At 48.8% G+C, this 21,802-nt stretch overlaps 1 protein-coding gene across 1 annotated transcript; it reads right to left on the bottom strand.

Annotated features, from left to right (window-relative positions):
• Positions 1 to 388: 388 nt before the first annotated feature.
• Positions 389 to 20,759, bottom strand: COL13A1 (collagen type XIII alpha 1 chain). Its single transcript, XM_065638425.1, has 3 exons — positions 19,888 to 20,759; positions 12,625 to 12,694; positions 389 to 422 (listed from the first exon to the last, which is right to left on the bottom strand). Exons 1-3 carry the CDS (start codon positions 20,188 to 20,190, stop codon positions 415 to 417), a joined length of 381 nt encoding a protein of 126 aa, XP_065494497.1. The 5' UTR covers positions 20,191 to 20,759; the 3' UTR covers positions 389 to 414.
• Between the last annotated feature and the right edge of the window lie 1,043 nt (positions 20,760 to 21,802).

Below are 21,802 nucleotides of genomic sequence, written 5' to 3'. Positions count from 1 at the left end.
GTCCTTGTCTTCTGAAATGTCATTGACAAGTCTCCTCAAATTCTTCCCCAGCTCTTGCTCTCCAGCGGCACTACCCCACTAATTCTCCAGCTCCTTCTGTGTTTTTGAAGTCCACCTCAAAACCCTCAGAACTCCTAGCCTGAAGACACACATACCAACGCAACAAGCTACCACTCCAACAAAACCCCACTCTTGACAGGGTAGATGTTTTACAGTATCTCTTCAGCTTCCATGGTACATCCTCTATCACAACCTGTTCCATGGCAGGAATACAGAAGGTGGTTTCTGAAAGCTCTTGGGATCCAAACCAGTTTGAAAACTGCAGCTTGTTATCCAGGAGAAGTCTGACCTTCCTCCATCGAGCAGCTAACCACTTCTTCAGCACTCGGTCAGGCCCTGCACAAGTCTTGTTCCTCAGAAAGCTGCAGAATTAAGAAAGAACCACAGGGAAAAACTGGCCAAAGCAAAACATGGCTGGGTAAAGAAAAAACCAAAATCCACAGCACTTTTACTTCCTGCTGAAAATTACAATCTCTTTCATACCGTGGTTGTCTGGGAAAAGTAGAATGTTGCAAATTACTGTAGCTAATAATTATTTAAATAAATTCTCTGATCATGCATTTAAAATGCAAATTATACATTTTACTCACTCGTCAAATTGCATAGATTCACTTTCCTCCCATATTATTTTTGCAATTAGCAGCTGATTTTACTGTCTAGTGCACTATTACATTTTTCCCCTCTAACTTTTGTTATTCTTCCCTCTTTTCCATCTGCTAACTCTTTTCTCCTTCCTTCCTCCTTCCAAAATTCTTTGCAACTTTTATAAAACAGCAGATTCTGTCACCTACCCGGGGAGGAACAAAAGACCATTGTCTCCAATTTATCTTTTAATAGACTCCTTCCTCAAATGCCTCACGGACTGCCAGTACTGTCTTCCAGACCCTGTCTCACCCCCTTTTGAGTTATGAAAATGTTTGGGAGGGTCTTTCCTTTAACAGAGACATTTTTTCCACCCAAGATGATTGATAGCTCCCAGTTACCACTAATTACCCTATCAGCAGTTGGACATAAGCCTAGCCACAGAACTCTTCCTCCAGAGGCCAGCAATGCATCCCTGTCGCTCGTTACCCTCTTCTTTAAGGATGGAACAAACTGATTAATTAGAGGCACCATAAATTCTTCCTTCAGGCTCTTTCCTGATGTGCTGCCTTGCTTCCAAATAGCATGTGGAGGAAAGCGGGGATGATGCTAGTCCTTTCACAAGGAAAAACGCAATGGGGTTTCTGAGCCCAAGCAGGTTTGCTCAGCATGTTTTATTGCACAGGAAGAGGAGAGCATTCATTCATTCATCCAAATCTAGCTGATGCTTTCCTAGCACATCTCGAACTCCAAGAGGTTTGATTAGCTTGGCTACCCCCAAGCTCTGCCTGTAGAAGCCAGGCTGGGGCAGCACGCACATATGGAGACAACCCGCCTTGGCTAACAGGGATAAAAGGATTCATGGCTTTCCTTACCTAGAGTGAACTGAGCGTGCAGATCCCTTCCCCGACGCCTCCGGTGCCCAAACCAGATGCTTTGCACAGCACACACGATAGAGAGAGCCATCAGACTGGAAAGGCAAAAAATAACCCCAACCAACTGCTGCTTCCCTGCTGAGCGTGGTCTGGAAAGCGCCTCTGTTCTCCCATCTCCTCACTGTGGCAAATTTGATTCAATGAATAAGTTTGCTAAACTCTGTCGGGAGCTCCATCTTGATTGAGATTGAAAGATTTTTCTTATTTAGGCACACAGGTCATTACTTTTTAAGGTAGTGGAAGATGCCATTATAATCTCAAGGAGAAAAGAGAGTGCAATGAAGATGGAAAAAGAGATATTTTGCCCTGTCCCCAGAGCAGAGAAAAAAATAAACTTAGGAAAAAACCAACCAAGTTTAGAAACTAGTTACTGTGAAGCTCCTCCTCACAGCCAAAAGGAAAGGCCCTGAGGGCAGCATAGGAAAAGGGCATTATATTTAGAGAGAAACTTCTCCGAAGTACATGGGGTGGCTGGTGAACACATGCTGCAGGGATGCATGCCTGGCAAAAAAATGTTGGGACTGCTCAGCCACTGCGAAAGTGCCCCAAGTCCCACCAAAACAGCCAAGCCCTCAGTGTTTGAGGAGAAAAAAAAAGAGCAAAGAGAAAGAATGAGGGCCGAGGCCTGCAGCAGTTTGCTGCATGGGAAATGCACATGGAAAAACCCATGTGGAAGAGGAGGAGGTGATGTCTGAGTGCATGCCAAACCACACGGGACTGGGGACAGTGCATGTCCCGCACCAGCCCTCAATCCAAGAGCCACATGTTTGTAGCTTCTCCTCCTAAAGGACCTGAGAGACACTTCCCATCACTGTTCCAAGAAACTCCAGGACCCCTGTCCATTAAGAGTCAGGTAAATGCATAGGGATCTATCTGGGATGGCTTTGAAATTCAGGGAGAGAAATATTCACAACCACACTCAATAACTCCTATCTCCCTCCGTTTCCCCACCAAAAAAAAACCAAACCAAAACAAAAAAACCCAAACAAACAAACAAACAAAACCCACCAAACCCACCCAACAACAGACATTTGCTATAAGCACAGAGGTCATCTGTAAGCAAGAGATCATCACACACATGAATTGGGGGTAAACTAAGAAACATAGGGCTACATCTTTCAGAAAAACCTATTTCTCTTGCCTTCTCGTTTCCTTCTGTTCTTAAGTCCATGTTAAATCACATTGCACAGGGAATGCCAAACAGCCTTGCGATATCACAGCTTCTCCCTGGGTTTCAGACAGGTCGGGACCGGGTACCTCGGTCTCTGGTGAGCCGAGGGCTGAGACGTGACTCCCTCCCTGTGGCCAAGGCTGTGTTGCAGACCCATGAGCTCTGTGGGGTGCTTTTGGGGTGTCAACCCTTCTTTCATCTGTGTTGCACTTGTATGTAGTTGGTTTTAAGGAGGAGTTAATCTGCAGGCAATGGCTGCCGTTTTGGGACACGTAACTACTCCCTCTTTGCTGTCAAAATCCCTCTAATAAGGAGCTAATATTTAAAAGCTAAATAAAAAAAAAAAAAGAAGAAAAAAAAGAAGTCCCAGCCCATTGTGTGCTTCAGCTCCATTAGGGATGAGGCCAACACACAACTCCCAGCAGCTGCTGTTGCCTCCAGCCTCATCTCCTCCCTTAGCAGCAGCAGATGATAGAGGAGGACAAGCAAAGAGCAGACGCTGGGATTGGGCTGCGTCCACCCAGCACCATGTCCTGATACCGGGTTCAACCTCAGGGAGACCCTTTCCCAAAGGCAAAGCACAGCCCACATCCCTGTGGTCCTCTACCTGCTGCTGGTTGAGCCGCACGGCAAGGGGAGCCTGTTGCGGATGGGATGGCTGGGTGGTCCCCAATGTAGCACACACGCTGCCCGGAGCAATACCAAATCATAATAAACAAGTTCCTCACACAAAGCTCTGTCAGTTCAGATTCCAGTTGGTCTGATACGATCTCCATCTTCTCTTTGAAAGAAAGAAGAAAAAAAAAAAAAGAAAAGAAAAAAGAAAAACCAGGCATCCTATGGGAGAGGAGTGAGGCAAGCGATGGGTTGATACCGCCCGTGTGTGTCTCAGCCCCCCAGCGTGGGGAAAATGTGCTGTTAATCAGCAGCCTCCCTGGGGAATACGCTGATTTAATTACCTCCTGCTTGCACAGTCCAGCTGCGATGCTGCTCGCCCAAGACATCACATGAGGAAGAAACAGACACTGAGGTTCAGCAGCCAGGCTGGAACGGGATGGGTGAGCAGAGCAGGAATCACCCTGTCCCTGGTTTGGGGAGTGAGGGGGTGAATTGGTCTGGAAAACCAGACCAGTGTATGAGCGGGCTGCCTCCCAAACCCAAATGTAGCCACAGCCACTAGAGAGGGGATAGATGCACCAAGAAGCCATCTTTCCCCTGTCTGAAACACAACACTGTTTGGGGGGAAACACAGTAAAGACATGCAATGGGCAACAAGGGGAGAAACAGACAGATGAAATCAAGATGTCTAATAAATAGGTGTCATGCCACAGCCCCCTCCCCTCACTAGCTGCACAGCATGGACTCTGCACGTGAGCACGTCTCTCTAACCCTCCGACTGTCATGCCACTGGTATTTCACAACATTAATCTGGGATGCATTGGAGCATCGCTCCAATGCAGGCAAATATTTTCCAAGGCTTACATTTCACAATGCTTCTGAATGTCAAAGAGGCAGTGCACAGAGGGGCACAGACCTGGTCCGGCTCCTGGAAGGGGAGAGCTGAGTCAAGTGCATCCAGCATCAGAGTGACTCACTGGACAGTCACTTCGAAACGGCTCTGGCACAAGATGTGGGTTGCTGCTCTCCCACCTGAGGACACAGCCGGGATGTTTAATAATTAATGTCTGTACGCTTGCCTGCAAAGGCCGGCGTGAAAAGCGTCACTGCATCTTTAACTGCTGCCAGTGATGGGAAACTCATTGGAGTGTGTGTTCGGAGGGGAAGAAGGTTAAGATGATTAACTGGTGCTAACAAGTTTAGGATGTGGAAAAAGTATTTTCTTGGACGTCCATCAAAGAGGGGATTGAATGTTCCCTGGCTGAGGGGGGTGGGCAGGCAGGAGGTATGTGTTTAACAGATGAGGTTTCTGCCTCCCCAAGCCCGCTCGGCCCCGCATGATGCAACCTCTCCCTTTTAAATGTTGCCTCTCCCCCTGTCCCATCAGCCCTACCTGTGGCCCCAGCCTGGCAAGGGTGATGAAAGGCGATCCGGGGGAAGGAAAGCTGCCCCTCCACTCTTCCTGTTGATCCGCACCCCAGGATACCCTTTGGGCACTGGTGGATCAGCCTGGCCCTTGGTCCCCACCGGCTGGGGCGAAGGCGCAGGCGGATGCCCGGAAGAGCCAAGAAGGAATCGGGTATCACCACACCGAAACTCGACGCCCCAGAGAGGAGAGCTCCTCCTGGGCCTCTGCAGCCCCCCTGCAAAACCCCACTCTCTGCCCCACTGCAGGGACACCAAACTGAGCCATCCCAGTCACTGACTGGGCCAGCAGCCTGCTTTTTACCTCCCCACTGCCCTCGAGTGTGCAGCAGCAGCTAACATTAGCGTGAGAGCAAAGTCCCCTTGCAAACAGCTTTGGAGCGAGCCACTTGGCGCCTGCAACATCTCCCTTGGCCCATCACGGGTATTTTCGGTGCTCTTTGCCGGCTGGCGGGCGTCCACGCTTTGCGCAAGGGTCTTGGACACCGCCGGGCACCATGCCCTGCTGTCGAGCCAGGCGGCCGGTGTGACTTGTCCTCATTCCTCCGGCCGCCGCAGAGCTGCCGGGATGGGCAGCACACGCGAGACCCACGTCGCGGGGCCCGGACGTGCGTCAGCGACTGACGCAAACCAGCCCGGCCATGTGCACACAGCCCAGGCCTGGGAAAAATCCTCCACCCTGGTAGCGCACTCACACTGAATCAAAGCCTTCGCCATACAGTAGCAGCACAATGTGCTTTTCGGGTTTCCCCAGCCAGCTGGGATGTTTTTGCCTTGCTTTGTCAAGGCACTGATTTATGCCCATATGTACCATATACATTGTAAGCACAGGCACGCAATGGTGTAAACACTTCTACCAAACATCTGTACACAAACCCATCAAATACACAGCAGCTCCCTGCTGCAGACTTCGACATGCATCCTGGGCGCCCCACAGGCAACCTATCGGGCCCCAGTCTGCGTGTGAGGTGCCATTCGCCACTGGACCAGTTATTCGGATGTGGCCTGGCAGGGATGGCAAAGGTCATGGTGGGACTGTTGCCTGATACAAATCGGCACAGCCACGCTTTTCTCCTGTATCAATCTGTGCTTCAGGCTGGAGCCCACCGTGGCGGGTGTCCGCTCCCATGCAGTACATCCACTCCTCCCTCTAAAATCTCTCTCGTGCACTTAATCCTCGACCTGTTTCTCTGCACCATGTCCTTGTCTGGGGAAGAGGTTAGTTTATACCTGTTTTCGGGTGGAGGATGGCTGTAACAAATAGCCAAGGCTTATTCAGGGCTGCGGTATAACACTTGGGATACATAATATACAAGCATGATTAAAGTTACTGCTCACGCCACCGGGATCCATGCAAACCTAGACACAAACATTCACCCGTTTGCACCTTTGGGGAGAGCTCATCCTCCAGAGAAAAAGACCCGCAGCAATTCTTTGTGTTTGAGGGAACTTCCTCCCGCCTTCCAGCCAGTTTAAATTAAAAAAAGCTTAAAATAAAAAGCTTAAAATAAGAAAGCACATAAAAGGACAAAGAAAGGAGCCCTGGGGCATACAGGAGACAGGCCTGAACATAGTAAGAAGGAATTATACAAACAAGCAGACGGGTGTAAACAAACAGACCAGCCTCTTGCACAGCACTTGTGCCCATCGTCATGCCTCAGCGCCTTCCCTTTTTAATGCATTGACCGTTTCTAACCCTATTTTGGATAAAGAGGAAAAGGCAGAGGTTTTTGCCCTCCTAACTCTATCGGCGTGGCAGCACCATAAGGATGTGGTAGCCCCTCAAGCCCTTGGCAGCCCAGACAGTGCTCTCAGCTGTGTTATTAACTTACACAAGCCCTCCTGGTCTGCACTGTGGCAACAACAGCAGGTTCATTAAAAATCAGTTAAATTCTCCTTAATAAAGTCAGTGTAAATCCCAAACGCAGACTAAGCCGGATGAATTGATGCTTCAAGGGATAAGAAGCATCCTTACTCCCTCCTACCATCCCTCGGCCACAGATGTGGCCACCTCCAGGTGACAAAAGCCAAGGTGAGGGTGACTCCTTGAGCCACACCAGGCAGCTGTGTAAGAGCACAGCTGCCTACGTGTTCAGAGAAAGAGAGTTAAGCGACCAAAAAAACTGTTCGTTTGTTGTTTTTTTCCTGAATTGTTCATCCCCATCTATTCTGAACTGCTCACAGAATCCATGGAATTCATTGTGTGGTTTGCATCTTCAAAACAAATGAAACAACAGTATGTCTAAACCAAACAAACCCAAACCAAAATACAGCCACAGCAGGACAGGGTGCATGAGCAACCTTCCAGGCTGAAGTGTGTGTACACTCTGGAGGGCTCGAAAAAATGTGGACGGGGGGAACATATTTAAAATTCAGGGAATAATAGAATTCCCAGGGAGATTTCTTATAAAGAGGGGGGGAAATAAAAAGTATTTAAGCAATGATGATGCTGCAATTTTGCTTCCAGATGTGCCATGCCGTGGGGATGCCATGCCAGCAAATTGCATTTTCTGATATGCGATGTGCTGCTCTGGCTGCGGTGCTGCCAGATACCCAGTCACGGTGGCTCAGGCGCTGCTCCCTCCAGAGCAGCCCGGCCACGAGGGCTTTGCCACTGAAATCAAGGGAAAAAGGCAATTCAGAGAGCAAAAAACTTTTGGTGAGGAGCGGCTCCTTGAGACAAATGTCCTTTTTTTCCTGATTTTTTGGTTAGAGGTGGTAAAAAAGCTGCATTTAGACAATTCGAAAGCAGAAAACACCTTTTGCACAGTCAGCACGGAAAACCATGCTGACTTATCATCTTGAAAAGGAGCCAAACACAAAACCATAGCATTTCAACTAGTTCAATGCACCTCCTGACGGGAGGGCAATGGGGACGAGTGTTTCATTGCAGACTCCCACATCACATTCCACCTGGCTCTGAGCCAGGGCCACCAACACAGCTTGCGGCTGCCAGTGTTTAAATAGCCGGGGTGACCCTTCCACACCTTCACCCCACTCCAGGGATCCCAAACACCTTAGAATCATAGAATCATTTTGGTTGGAAGAGACCCGCAGGATCACCAAGCCCAACCATAACATAATCTAACTCTGGCACTAAACTGTGTCCCTAAGAACCTTGTCTAAATGCCTTTTAAACCCCTCCATGGATGGTGACTCCACCACGTCCCTGGGCAGCCTGTTCCAATGCCTCACAACCCTTTCTGGGAAGAACTTTTTCCTAATATCCAATCTAAACCTCCCCTGGCACAACTTGAGGCCATTTCCTCTTGTCCTATCACTTGCCCCTCTCGGGGCTCACCAGTGTGTTCAGGGCTTTTAATCTCATGGGAGCCCTCAGATCTGTCTGGGCAGCCACAGAAAGCTGAACAAGGACCATTTAAAAAGTGACAGCAAGAAAACATGAAAGCCATGAAAACCACCTGGCAAGAGGTGGAGCACCCCAGCTGGGGTGCAGTGTGGAAGGAGCAGGCAGGACTCAGGCACTGACCCCCTTTTTGGTTCACCCTCAGGGAGGCATTTAGGGAGGAGATGAGAATCCCGGGGAGAAACAGATTCATCCGCTTGGATACCTGTGCCAAGTGTGCACACGATGCGGCCCATGGTCCCGGGGTACAACTGGGGCCACCGCTGCACCTTTGCTCTCGCAGGCCACCCTGCAAGAAGGGAAACAGCAGCGACATTTTTGGGTTGCGGCAGCTCCTGCTGGTATTCCTGTACCATCAATCGGAGCTGAAAAGAGTGGCCAAGCGGCTTTCCCTGCACCCCAGGCTGGGGCAGGTAGGGGACCATGGGCGAGGTTTTGTATGAGAAGAAATGCCCAGGGGACATTCCCTTGCAAAACCTCAAAGACATTCCTGAGAAGACCCCAGTCCCTGGCTAATGCCAAAATCCCTGCAGCTGACCCACACCCAGCCCCAAGCCCCTCTCTAACAGCAGAATTGTGCAACTGCCTTCTGACCACCAGTCTCAAGAGCCCACAGGGCCAGAGCTGCCTCCTCGCGCAGCCCAGCTCCCTCCTCTACCCCTGAGTGCTGCTGCAGGGAGGGATGGAAAAGCCATTGGGCATCCCTCCGAGCCGCTTCCCTGCTTGCACGGCTAACCGCCTCCAGCACTGCGGGCTCCCAACCTGCTCAAGGAGAAACCGGACCAAAACAAGCATTGTGGGGGCAGAGGGAGAGGAGCCAACCTTGGTTTTTTTTTTTTTTAAGGGATATTGAAGACTGGAGTAGAAAGCCAGAAGAGTCGAAAACAGCCATACGGGGACTGTGAAAATAGGAGCTGAAGAGAGGAAGACAGGAAAGGTCTCAGAGAGAGTCACAGCATATAAAACACACAAGCGCCCATCTCTGCCAGGAGGGCTGTGAGAGGGGCTTTCGATGGTAACCCCTGGCTGTTTGAGACTGTCCATGCAGACGGGATCTGAATCTGCAACTGGGTCAGGATTAGACCAGGAAAGCTTAGAGTTTCACCCTGTCCACCTGAAACACAATGTTATTCCCTCACAGCATTTTATTACGTGGCAGAAATCGAGGGAGGTCAGCTGGCCATGAGAGGCTTCTCCAGCCTCAAGCAGCTCTCCTGAGCTCTCGGCCGCATCCAGATCCCACATAGAAAAGAAACCTTTCCCTCATCTGAGCAAAAGCCACGAGGGGAAGCTCGCTCCTGGAAGTCAGACCCATGGTCCCGCCAGCATGTGCTCAGCCACAGCAAAACTCGACAGGTCTCATCCTAGCATGCAAAAACCTCAGATCAAAACCTGTGCTGAACTCCCTGCTCATGCTCAGCCCAGGCGAGGTGCAGGGTCTGGGACTGGAGAGTAGCTGGGTACAGTCATTGCTGCCATTGAGGCTTTGGGGGCCTTTCCCTACCTGTCCAAAGATCAGCCTTGCAGACAGTGGGGACAGAGGGGATCGCACAGGTTATCTATCAGATGAAGGAAATCGAGTCATTAATTATCCAGGAAGGCTGTGCTAACCTTGGGGGTTGCGTCCTCTCCACTGAGACACAGCTGGAGAAGCCCATTGAGACCTCTGAGCTCAAAAACCACAATGTCAAGGAGCAACATCTCTCTCACAGGTAGTCACACCCAGCCCAAGTGATCTGAAGTAGCAGCTTCTCAGCTGAAGGAGAATTCTATTTCCTTATCATCTCTATAAATACAGCTGCACTGTTTTCCTGACCATGTTATTCCTACAGTCCTTATCATGCATGCTGAGATAGCTGCAGCACAGTCACACACTTCAGAGTCTTCTTGCTCCCCTATTCCCAGCTTTTCCAAACCATTTACATTCACAACCCCCTGTGTCCTGAAATTCTTCTATGGCAATGGGTGACCCTGCCTGGGACCTCCACATCCGCACTGAACAGGTCAGCAAATGAACTTGTCTTCCTTTTCCCCTTCTTTGTCATGCAGGGACCTGGCTCACAGTTCGGGATGAACTCAAATGTCACTTCTGATAAACATTTATTTTTGGTGAGGAACACAACGTGTTTATAGGCAGTGGAGCAGACCAGCAAGAAGCATCGAGCATGCGCCAAGTCTTGCAACATCTTGATGCTTCTCAGTGCTTCTGAATACATTGGTCTCCCACAAGGATCACGTTGTCTGATCCTTAGGGCATTTTAAACACAAGGGAAAAAATGCATTGGGGAAAAAGATTCCCAAGGTCTCAGGCTGGAAAAAAGACCATGTTGAAACAGCATGACAGTGCTTCCAGGTGGCCTGCATTGCATCAGCCAGGAGACCAAAGGGAAACACCCTGGAGCAAAGGGTCTAAGATGAGACAACGGCTGGCTGAAGGTGCTTTAATTTCTGCACTGCCCAAAGCAAAGCAAGAATTCACCTGCCACAGTTTCAGCTTTGGACCATAGCTTCATTTCCCTTGATGGAGTAGCTGGCAGAGTGGCGGAAATTTTTACAAATAGTTTGTGTCATGGGATATTTGATGAATACTAGCAAGTTTGACAAGTAAAAAGGAAGCCTGAACATTTCAGATATGTACGGTTCTCCTGAATCAAAGCTACCCTTCAAAGATACTATGAGCCTAACAGAACAAAAGGGCACCTAAGCACTGTGAGAAATCCAGCACCAGCTGATGTCACGGCTGCACAAGGACTGAGGGAATCAGTAACTAAGTATTACAATCTTGATGCTGAAATACTTGGGCAATTCATCTATCACACACATGGTGTAGGGGGCCACATTCAGACCTCAAAAATCAGTGAATCTCTTTCTCTGCTCTGCATTCAAGTCCTAAGTTCCCTTCCCCAAACTGGCTCAAAAACACCAGGATATTCATTCCTGTGGTTGTATGGCATTTATAAGTCAAGTCTAGGAAGGAACTTGAAAATGGAGTAGTGCTATGATTTGTGTTCCCGTTGAACAGAAAACATTGAAATTTAAAAACAGTTGAACTCAGTTTTGATCTGATGGTTGGAGAAGAGATGCTTAGAAGACATTTCATTTGTACTGTCTCCTAAATTTAAATCAAAATAGTTCCTGTTGTTTCTTTCTGAGACTAAATAAGAAAGTGCAACAGTCCTGATCTGGACTAGTCAAATCATACATTTTCCAATGTTCTACAAGTCTGGATCCCGGATTTTAGTTCTTTTCCATCACAAACCTGTATAGCTTCACCTCTTGCTTTTACAAGCTGCTGTCTTACAAATCCATTTTAGTCTGACAAGAGACCGTACCTCTTAGGTTTGTACACAGGTCTAAATACACCTATTACAAGACATTACCTGCAAAGACACCCCCCTTCATCATTTCATCTATCATTATCCCACTGTTGACTATACTTAAATACACTTGGATACACGCGCCACCAGACACTGTCAAAGACCTCACACTGGGCACCAAAGAGAACCAGGGATAAACCACCGAAAATGGAAATGCTGCTTTCAGATGCTCATCCAGACAACTTTCCCCGCCTCTTTCTTTTAAAGATGAGCTTCAGCTACTCAGTTTGGATACACACATTCAAACTCTCCCAAAACTTCATCGACTTTGGATATAAGCGGTAGCTGGCACTTCTGTGGGGTTTTTTTCTACACAGTCAAACGCATCAAAAGACAATGAGGAAGGCTGCATGATTCATAGTAATGGAATGAAATGCCATTCACAAATGTTTTTTCCATAGCAATTTGTCACTTATTGTATTGAAACCACTTCAGAAGATGTGTCTCAAAGAGCCTTTTGATACTAGCATGATTAAAACCATAATGCAATTAAGCAATCCCATAATATTTCTGTATGTTATATGAGCAGGACCTTGAGTGACCACTTCAGTCAACCCCCTGATATATGGCCGCTTCTAACAGAAGGCTATTATCCTGCAAGATGCCTCAGATAGTTGTATAACACCAAGGAATTCAAATCTTCTCACCCCAGAGGCATTTTGGCTCACTAAAATTTGGCTGTCCAGCTTTGGTGTTGGGTCTAGCCCATGTGTCTCAAACCTTCTCAAATCAGCCAAGCAAGATGCACCTCCCAAAAGCCGTTCTGCCTAACTTCAAAACCGATGTCTAAAGTTAATGGAAACATTCACCCATCTGGATATATCTTTCTTTGTTGACTACCTAGAAGTCTGCCTGGATGTTCATCACTTTTCCTGCTGTTTCTGTCATATGCGAAGTTAATATTGACATATGCGCCCTGCTCATTACACACATCTCCGTATTGATTTCCTCTACCTCAAGCACACTCTTACACAAGTATGCATAACTTTGCATTTGTATATTTTAATGCATTCATTGCATGAAAACAGCTTTCAACAAGATGTAGACAGAAGAGGCCTTTCCAAAGCACCAGCCATCCCAGATTCCTACCTGCCGGGCAGTTGCATCGCTGGTGTGTGTCTCGAACTTCTCGATGTCTCGGCAAGTGGAACTTTAATTTCTGTCAAGGAACGAAAAAGAGCAAAAGGATTCATTAGTATTGTTGAAACCAAAGCCTCGAATTCTTGGAAAAGCAGGACTGGGGGATACTGCCCAAGTAGCGATGGGAGAGACAGAGCAGAACAGTTTGGGAATGAAGCAAGGCATTAAAATTCATAGCGTTTAACTAGAAATGTGGGGTTTGATTGGAAGCAGGCTGAGGAAGTTTCGTAATGGCCTCCAAATGTGGTCCTCCTGACAGGCATTACAAAATCAAGAGCCACCAGCAGCGAATAAAGGGGTGACTGCATCCTCACGAGAAATCCGTATTTCTCAGAAGACCCACTCGGCAGATGAAAAACGGAGATATGAAGCAGGTACTCTTGCCCCCTGCGGCAGATTCCTCACACTCACAGAGACACCTGAATGGCCAGAAGGGTCCCACTGAAAAGTTGCAGCTGAAGGTGGCCTGAAAACAGCATTTCCTGAAACCTTCGGAGGCTGAGAAGCTTCACTTTTGTCCAAATGCAGAACAAGACAAAACCTTCCAAAAGCTTCCACAAGGTGGAATCATATCAAAATGGTCATTTCCAATGAGTCTGGATTTCCAGTGGTGCCAGTGCATCAGCCTCCTGCTCTCTGGCCCCATCTCTTAATGGGGCAATAGAGTCCACCTGAGACCACCACACCTTCCCTCACTGGAAATGTCATTAAACTTGACCCATGTCCTGAGCAAAATGCACTTTAGGGACAGCATCCACACCACCCCTCAAACTTTTTAAAAATAACTGTCATTTAGTGGAGAAAATGCAAATCAATCCAAATAAGTGATTCATTAATGCCTGTGAACCGCACTTGGTTAATGATTTGAGATGATTTGAGAAGACTGAGCCGCCAGGGTGCCTGTGCTAATGAGTCACTCCCTCTTCCCTTCTAACTCTCAAACCCAACTGTCCATCCCAGTTGCATCTTTTTATTGTCTGACCTACTTCACAACTGGGGCCAACATTTCAGAATAAATAGCCTTACGTTTGGCTCAACAGAAGCATGTGCCCAGGATCATATAGAAGTGATGCGATTCTCACAAGTGAGCACCTTCTTGCAAGAAGGCATCATTTTGGCAAAAATTTCTTTTAGAGAGGAAAAAAAACCAAAGCAACATGTTTCTTCCTGCGATGAGGGAAGGCAGGACTGGCTGGAACACTTCCATTTTTCCCTGCGAAAGGACTGCCTTCCTTATTGCAAGTCAAAAATCACTGAGGGTTGTTGTGACTGACTAGAAATTGAATATTTTCAGAGCTTTTTTTTTTTTGGCATGGTAGACCAAAATGTTTTGATAGCGAGTTGATTTGATATCAGGGTGAGGAGAGGCTTTCACACGAGGAGAATTGCCAGTTCCCATGCAGTATTTTATCTGTGTTTACCTTCTCAGTTTAAAAGCGCAGATATGTGAATCTTTGCGTTTGGGCACGTTCCCACCCAGCTGCCACCCCCAGATGGCTTCGAGCACTTCCAGCTAATGGTCAAACATGGGCACAAATAGGACAGCAGAGCCTTTATTTGGATACTCGCGCTGGTATGTAGACGCACACGTTCCCATTTCCATCTACACGTGTGCCAACCAAAACGTTGGAACACGAGACTGCCACATTTGGGTGGGGGTTGCCATGTTTGGGAATCAGGCTTAGCACAGGGAAGGGGTGACGGTTCAAGCAGGCAGGACCAGAAAGCCATTTCCTAACCAGTGAGGGTCCAACACACTGCAGCAGGGCCCTTTGTAGGACAGAAATCTGCAAGAAAACATGCAACAGATCCCTGCCTTGCCAAGGGGGAACAGCCAGGGGCAAAGGCAGAGTTAGGGCTTGCTGCAATAAGCTTTGGCTGGGTTGCTCTGCCAGCACGCAAGGAGAAAAGCAGCATAACTGGACTTATCAGGGGACGTGATGACCCAGCAGGACTTGAGCGTGACCAGGAGAGGAAAATGAGCAACAGCATTTCCCCATGACTTTATCTGCAGAGTCGGGGTGGTGGAAACACCTGGAAAATAGCCTTCTCATGGGTGGGAGCACGGCCCTGAGCACCAATGCCATGCAACCATCAGGCACCTACTGTCACTGAGCATTTTCCCCATCCCTGGCCATCGCAGTGCCACCCCAGAGCCCAGGAGCTCTGCACATCCCTGGGGAGTGCAAAGGGCAGTGGTGCCGTGGGATTGCTCCCCACCAGTGGGAGGCAAAACCTACCAGGAATTTCAGAGTGCCTGGAGTTCAGTTTCCTGCATAGTCTATTAAACAAACATTGACTGCAACAGAAAAAAGCCTTGGCTTCTGGAGACCTCAGTTCAACTTTGGGTTCAGACGGTGAAACAAAACGAATTCCTGGCCTTTTCTGCTTCTCTCATTACCACTGTGCAAAATACTGCCTAGTCCAAAACAAAAAAAAAAAGGGGGGGCTTTCCTTTAAAAGTGGTCTTTCCAAGAAAAAACTTGCATTCCCAAGCAACAAAAAACCATTAATTTTAGGGCAAGGTGAACTTCTGTAAACAAAAATAAAACAATGCCGTCTCTGGGAATCTAGTGGTTTTGACCTCCTTGCTAGGATCTAGGGTTTGCTTTTTCACCTGGGCGACATCTAGAGAATTAAGCTTCAGAGCAGCAACTGGCTACCTCTTGCCCTAGCAGAAACGCTGAAAACACTTCTTATAGAGAGGATCGGCTTGTCAGCATAGCCTGCTTGCTCTCACCTGTCACGTTTTCAAGTGACATAACGGCTACACCTTCCTCCTACATATATGAATATGGCTGAATAAAGCTTTTGCCAGCACTGGGGCCACAGCTGATGGGGTCCCATGTGGGGACCATGCATCTGTGTATTTAGGGAGCCATCACACATCGCTGAGAGCAAAGGAAAGGGAAAAACCCTCTGTCTGCAAGAAGGGTCGGGATGAAACATGCTGGCAACAAGCAATAACGCCAACACCAGCTTTTCCTGTGGGTTTTGGTAACTCGCTACTCGCATGACAGGGCAGGGCTGGCTTGGGTGGACAGGGCAGTGAAAGTGAGACCTCCTGTGACATTAGACCATGGCTGTGGCCTCCTAAACCTTGCAAGCACCTATTTTGGATAGGCACTTGAGATTAGGTGAAAGAGAGAGCACTTCTTCAAAGAGGGCAAATTAATAGCTCTTTAGCAGACACAGTTGTTTGCAGTCACTTGGGGAGGTGAAATCATTTCCCACCACTATCTCCAACAGCTAAAAGAAACACATTTCAAATAGATAATCTATTACAACCATCGGGAGGGATTTTAAGGGCTGGTGGTTTTGTTAACTCTCATTGCTTTATCTCTGATTTCGCTGTTTTTTCTTAAAGGCCTAGCTCTTGGAATCACAGGACCATGTGGCACAGAGCAAAAGCAAGCCCTCCTAGATGGAGCAAAAAGCTTGGAAATAACACCATCTAGGTTCAAGGACTGCAGGCAGCTGGAAGGAAACAGGACTTAGCTATCAGCAAAATTACAAGAAGAAAATAGACTTCATGATTTTGGGGTGAAAAACACTAAGCTAAAGATCGAGGCACGGGATGCCTAGAGCAATGCTGCTGACCCTGGGAAGCAGAATTAAGCAGTGTACTTTGAGACACTGAAGGGAAAGGAGACCAAAAAAAAAAACAAAACAAAAAAAAAGAGCTTTAAGTTGGAAGGAAAAGGGAGTTTTCAGAGAGTCCTTCCTTTACTCACATCAGTAAGGAGAGTCCCAGAGAAATGAGCCTAAAAGGAAAGCACTGAGGATCAACGCTCCCTCCCCATCCACGGCACAGCCCCTGAACTCCTTCAGCATCACTAAAGACACAAAAAAAAAACCTTCAACATAACCCCGAGAGGCTAAGCACGCTCATCGCCTTGGAGAGGGGCAGGTGATCTTCCCTCAGGCTTTAGGGTATAACTGCTGTTGGGTTACACACACACATACACTTCTATCTCTGCAAGCACACATTCTGTTTTTTGCTTTTTTTCCTAGCAGCAGCACTGAGTCCATCCTCCTCTCCACCCTGCCAAGCTTTTGGCAAGCAAAACAGTACCAAATGTTACCCAGCATGAGAAAGGACCTTGTTTTCTTCTTTGGAAAGCTTTGCCATTCCTGCAAATGCCAGTAGTGAGCTTATTTGTGCTCTTTGCATGAATTTCTGATGCCCCACAAATGCAGAGGAATTCCCAACGCAGAGCTAAAGTTCTCCTTGAACTACCTGCTTCTGGCCCATTCTGCACAGGTGATTTTGCAGGAAGACTTAGTCAATCTGTGTCTGGTAGCAAATTCCCCTCTGGTATTCACTGACATCAGGCAGAGGTTCACACAGTAGCAAGTGAAGTAGCACTGGTTGGGCTGCTTCTGGGAATGGATCTGCCACCCTCTCCTTGCTCATCCTGAACCGAGATGGAAACTCTGCCAGAGCCAGCAACAGCTGCTCCAAAACTGGGCTCCAAGACCAGGAAAACATCCCCACCAGCTGGCTTAAAATTAATATTTTCAACAAACCAACCCATCTCCTCTCCCTCTCAGTTTGCTTTATTTTTGTTTGTCTGGAAGAAGGACACCTAACAGGACTTAGGCATTTTGCATTTTTCAGTGCAACCCATATGGTGTCCCCACAGCTGCTTGCAGACCCCTGGGGACTTCTGGGGCACATCTGGGCACAAACATGGCACAGTCTAGAGGGCACCACACACTCCAGCTTGGAGCACAGAGCACTATGGATTTTGAGCATAACCTTAAAGCTCCTCTATCAGCCCTCACAGACTTTGCTTCTAAGCATCCCTCCAGCCAATCCTTCACAGCCACCAGAGGTAGAAACGTGTTCTTGTGCTCCTCTCACTTCCCACATCCCTGCCTAGCTCAGACCATCTCTTTCCAAAGCGAGGGTTTCTTTAAAGCTTTGCTATTTATTTTGTGATGGATAACACTGAGCTGGCAGCTGTGAAACACATTAAAGTCAAAACACCAGGAAACTCTGCAAGGACGTGGAAGTGAGAGGCAGTGAGGGTCTGAGCAGGGGGGAATGAACATCCCACTTTCACGTCCATCACAACAAGCCCGATCACATCCCCTCTCCTCCCAGTCCTGCTCAGCTTGCTTTTCTCATTTTTCTTCTCCCATCCTTTCCCTACTCCCCTTGATCTTTCCTGTTTTCTTCCATGCTTCTTTTCCCTTGCCAACCACTCCAGGAGACCCACTCAACTTAGCCCCGCTTCAGACCTAATGCAAAGGAGGACCAGGGGGATTTGTTTTTCTTTTCTAAGCAAAAGCCCCATATGCCACCCCACCATCTGTCTGTCAGCAGCCCCCCACGCTGCACCTCCAGTCGCTTGGCCCACACCAGTGCCTCTGCCTGAGGTGTGGGAGTCTGAAGGAGCTGTTTTAGGAGCCAGGAGCAAGCGCTGGCCCCTCAGGCAGTGGTTCCTGCCCCACAGCTACTCCCCACAGCACCTGCAGGAGTACTGGGGCCAGTCCTAGAGGCTTCTTAGAAAATAAGGGTGCTGCCGGGCACGTGGGCATCATGAGAGCCCCATTTCCTTGCTAAGCCGGGCTATGAAAAGGCGGAAAGGTGTCGTGGTCAGCAGAGCCAGCAGGACACAGGGGGCCATCCGGCCCCGGGCATGGCTCCCGGGAGGCATCCTGTGGCACTTCTCAAATCACTTAGTAGAGATAAACTGCGACTTCCCAGGAGACTCGTGCCAGCAGCAACAAGAGGAATGCTGCACATTATCCCCTGCCCAATGGTGGGGAAGAAGCCCCTGCACAAGGGTGCAAACACAAACACAGGACACAGGTCCAGCCATTTGCAACAATTCTACCTCCCCAAAAAGCTTTTCTCTATCAGGTATTGATGCATGGACCCCCTCTCCCCCTTATTCCTCATCCAACGAGGCCACTCAAAACTACATCCCTCAGAGCACCTACGGTGTTTCCTAACTCGAGGTTCACAGCTTCTGGCTGCAAACCCCAATCAGTCCAAGGACTGCTCCCATGAGACCCATAAACGGTAGCTGAGCCTGCCAGCTGCAGGTTTGTTTCCTCACCACAAACCTTCACTGCCCCTAGGAGGTGAGGGGGGGGTCCCCAAGTCCCCCTGGGTGACAGGCAGCACTGCCCCGAGGCAGGTCCCAATAGTCACCGCTCTGATCATCCTGCTCCTTGCCTCGTTTGGCAATAGCAGCACATGAGGTATTTTTCAGACACAAACAGTTTCTGGGCTAGCCCTGGGGATCTCTCTAGCCTGTCTTGAGCCAAGGCTGGAGTAAACAGAAGAAAGGAAAAGTGAGTGGAAATGGCCCCTGCCCTGAATCTCAGTCCTGAGCCCCCCCTAGAGCTGTAAGAATAGGTCAGTGTGGACCTGCCTGGAGAGTTTCAGAGATGTGAGGCACCATCTGCTCCCCAATAGATGTCAAAATCACTTCAAAGCCCCTATGAAGTGAGGAATCCTGCAGGATACTCACCCTGCCCAGGGAAGAGGAGCCCAGACGGCCCCCAGCAGCATCAACACAGCAAAGTAAAAGGTGTCAGGAACAGAAATTTGCACTTTTGGACCCTCTTTATCGACCTGCTGAAGCTCAGACTTCTTCAGCAGCAGCTCTCCCCCATCCTCAGAGGAAGAACCCGCTAGCTCCAGTTAAGTTTGGATAGGTCTCCATAGCACAGCCGTATGCTCTGCACTGATGCTCTGGCAGTACCAGAAACTGTCCTAGCAGTGCCCCTGCGTCTCATTTTCCCGAGCCAGGAGCCACGGAAGGGGCCATGGCTGGCCCAGCAGAGAAGCCAGCCCATCATGACATAGGTGTATTTGCACCGGCTGTGGTGTGCCTCACCTCTCCTTCTCCCGGGGCTCAAACCCTCACTGAATTCCCAAGTTTAACCTCTAGCTCAAACTCTTTCAGCAGGCAATGCCACTAGCCGCTCTTCCCTCCCTGCCAGGAACAGGGGTGAGTTTTCCCCCTTTGCAAACTGCAGCATGGGCTGGGGCAGAGGGAAGCAAACACCAGGTGGGTTTGAGAGGTGGGAGGGACCCGAAGGCACAGAAAATTCAACCTAGCAGCATCACTTGTGCAGAAATACATTTATAAGGGAAAAAACAAACAAACAGATAATGCGACTATGCAAGTATGCACATGCCTAAAACGTATAGCACTGCAAAATATACATGCAAAATGAAAGGACACTGACCTCGTCAAGCAGTTGGTCAACTCTTCCCAAAATAGCTGTCTCCATTTGGTCTGCTGAGAGCCAGGCAGGGAGTTGTGTGGGTCTGTCTGCTTCTAAGTGGGACACGCGGGACTGCAGATCGGAGGTCCGAAAGTACAGCAGGAGGCTCAGCACCAGAGAGAGCAGGGAGATGCCGGGCAGCCCCGAGCCCAGCAGGAGAGGGAGGCGGCAGCATCTCTCCCCATCGCTGGTCCTGGGGGGAGCCATGCACCCCCTGTCAAAAGCTGCTTCGCCAACACCTTTCCAGCTCTTCTCCTCCAACATTCCCTCCCTGTCCTGAGAAACAATAAATAAATAAATAGAATAAATAAAGCCTCACTCCTACTCCAAGAAGCACAATCCAGAAGGCATAGAAAAAGAGCGTCCAAGGGGATCCCAGTGCCAGCAAATGACAATTAACAACAATAATGACAAAAGTGGATGGGGGGGGGGGGGGGCGGTCTTTAAAAAATAAAAACAAACCACACACACAAAAAAGCGGTGCAGAAAAAAAAGGATCCAACTTCAGCAAAGAGTGAGAAAGGGGGAAAAAAAAAATTGATCAGGATTTTTTTTTTTCCTCCTATGTTTCAGTCTTTTGGTTCTCTGGTAGGTTTTTCTTTCGTTCTAAGCTGCCAGTTTCAGTTCCTCCGCAGACCGGCCAGGAGCTCGCACATGAAAGTCCCCATTAGAGAGAGGTAATTCTCAGCTGCTCCGGCGACGTTATGCTCTGGCTGATCGTGGCTCCCCTGTAACATGACACACTCCAAACGAACGGGGCTGGGATGAGCGAGCTCTGCGGCTTCCCAAAGTAACCTCCTCTGCTCGTTCTCTCTCTCCACCTCTCCCTTGCTGCATGATTTATTTATTTATGCAAAGCGCTGGGGTGGGATTGGGCAGTGCGACGCCCCTGTCCTGCTCGGTCCCCAAACCACCTCTCTGCCGCCAGCCCTTCCCTTTGAAGTGACTCTCGTCAAGGTTATTTATAGCGTCAGGAAAGAGATTGTAAAGCAGAGGCTGGGCTCGCACCAGCCCGCGTCTTTCTTTCCTCACTGCAGCTGAAGGGCACTTTATAGGATGGTACAAACATGCTGTTCTGTCCCCCGTGCAGATCCCGGAGCAGCCCTGAGGCACCAGTCGTGGGTATTTTGATCCTGATATTCTGAGGAAAGGAGCCAGGCAGGGCAAAAACCAGAGGGAAACATCTGGAAACAAGAACTGGCAGCTGAGGGCTCTGCGAAAACCAAGCAAAGGGCAGCAGGGAGCAACATCCCGGGTGGGCAAGCTGCAATGTAAAAGGGGGAATCTTTTGGGCTTGATTTGGGCGGACAACCTGCCGAGCCTGGAGAGGAACCAATGGCATTCAGAGGAATTAATGTGCTGATGCTCTCTAGCAAAGCAGAGTTTCCCATCGCCTCCTCCATGTCCTGCTGGACATAGGGCACCAGACAGAAAACCCCTTTGGCGGGGAACAGTCTCCCCAATATATGCCGCAGAGCAGCTCCAAGCCACGCGTCAAGGAAACAAAGCCTCTTTCCGCTCTTTGGGAGCAAGGGAGGCTTACATCTCCCAATTTTTCTGAGCACAACATACAATATTTTATCCTCCAGGGTGACATGCAGGCTCTGCTGAGCCCCTGCCTATCTGTCTGTCTGTCCTTTGATCCCCTTCTTGAGTGCACACAGCAGCAAAGCAGCACGGGGCCCACTGTGGTGCACACTCATTAAAACCTGGACAGCAAATTGGTCTCTTAAAATCAGGCTCCCTTGTGCCTCTTTTGCTGTCATTTACACATTTTAAATGAAGATTTTGCGTGCAGTCTGTGCTGGAAATTACTGGCAGAGAAAACTCATATTCATCTCCCGCCCAGTCTCCATTTCTGAGAGCTGGAAGAAAT

This window comes from Caloenas nicobarica, chromosome 7, assembly GCF_036013445.1.
Source record: "Caloenas nicobarica isolate bCalNic1 chromosome 7, bCalNic1.hap1, whole genome shotgun sequence".
In the NCBI taxonomy this organism is placed as follows: domain Eukaryota; kingdom Metazoa; phylum Chordata; class Aves; order Columbiformes; family Columbidae; genus Caloenas; species Caloenas nicobarica.
This window is presented reverse-complemented; position numbering and strand designations above follow the sequence as displayed.

Coding starts and splice junctions, on each gene's coding strand:
- COL13A1 (XM_065638425.1), bottom strand. CDS start 20,190: ATGTTGGAGGAGAAGAGCTGGAAAGGTGTTGGCGAAGCAGCTTTTGAC. Junction 12,695..19,887: donor TTGACCAACTGCTTGACGAG/GTCAGTGTCCTT, acceptor GTTCCTTGACAG/AAATTAAAGTTCCACTTGCC.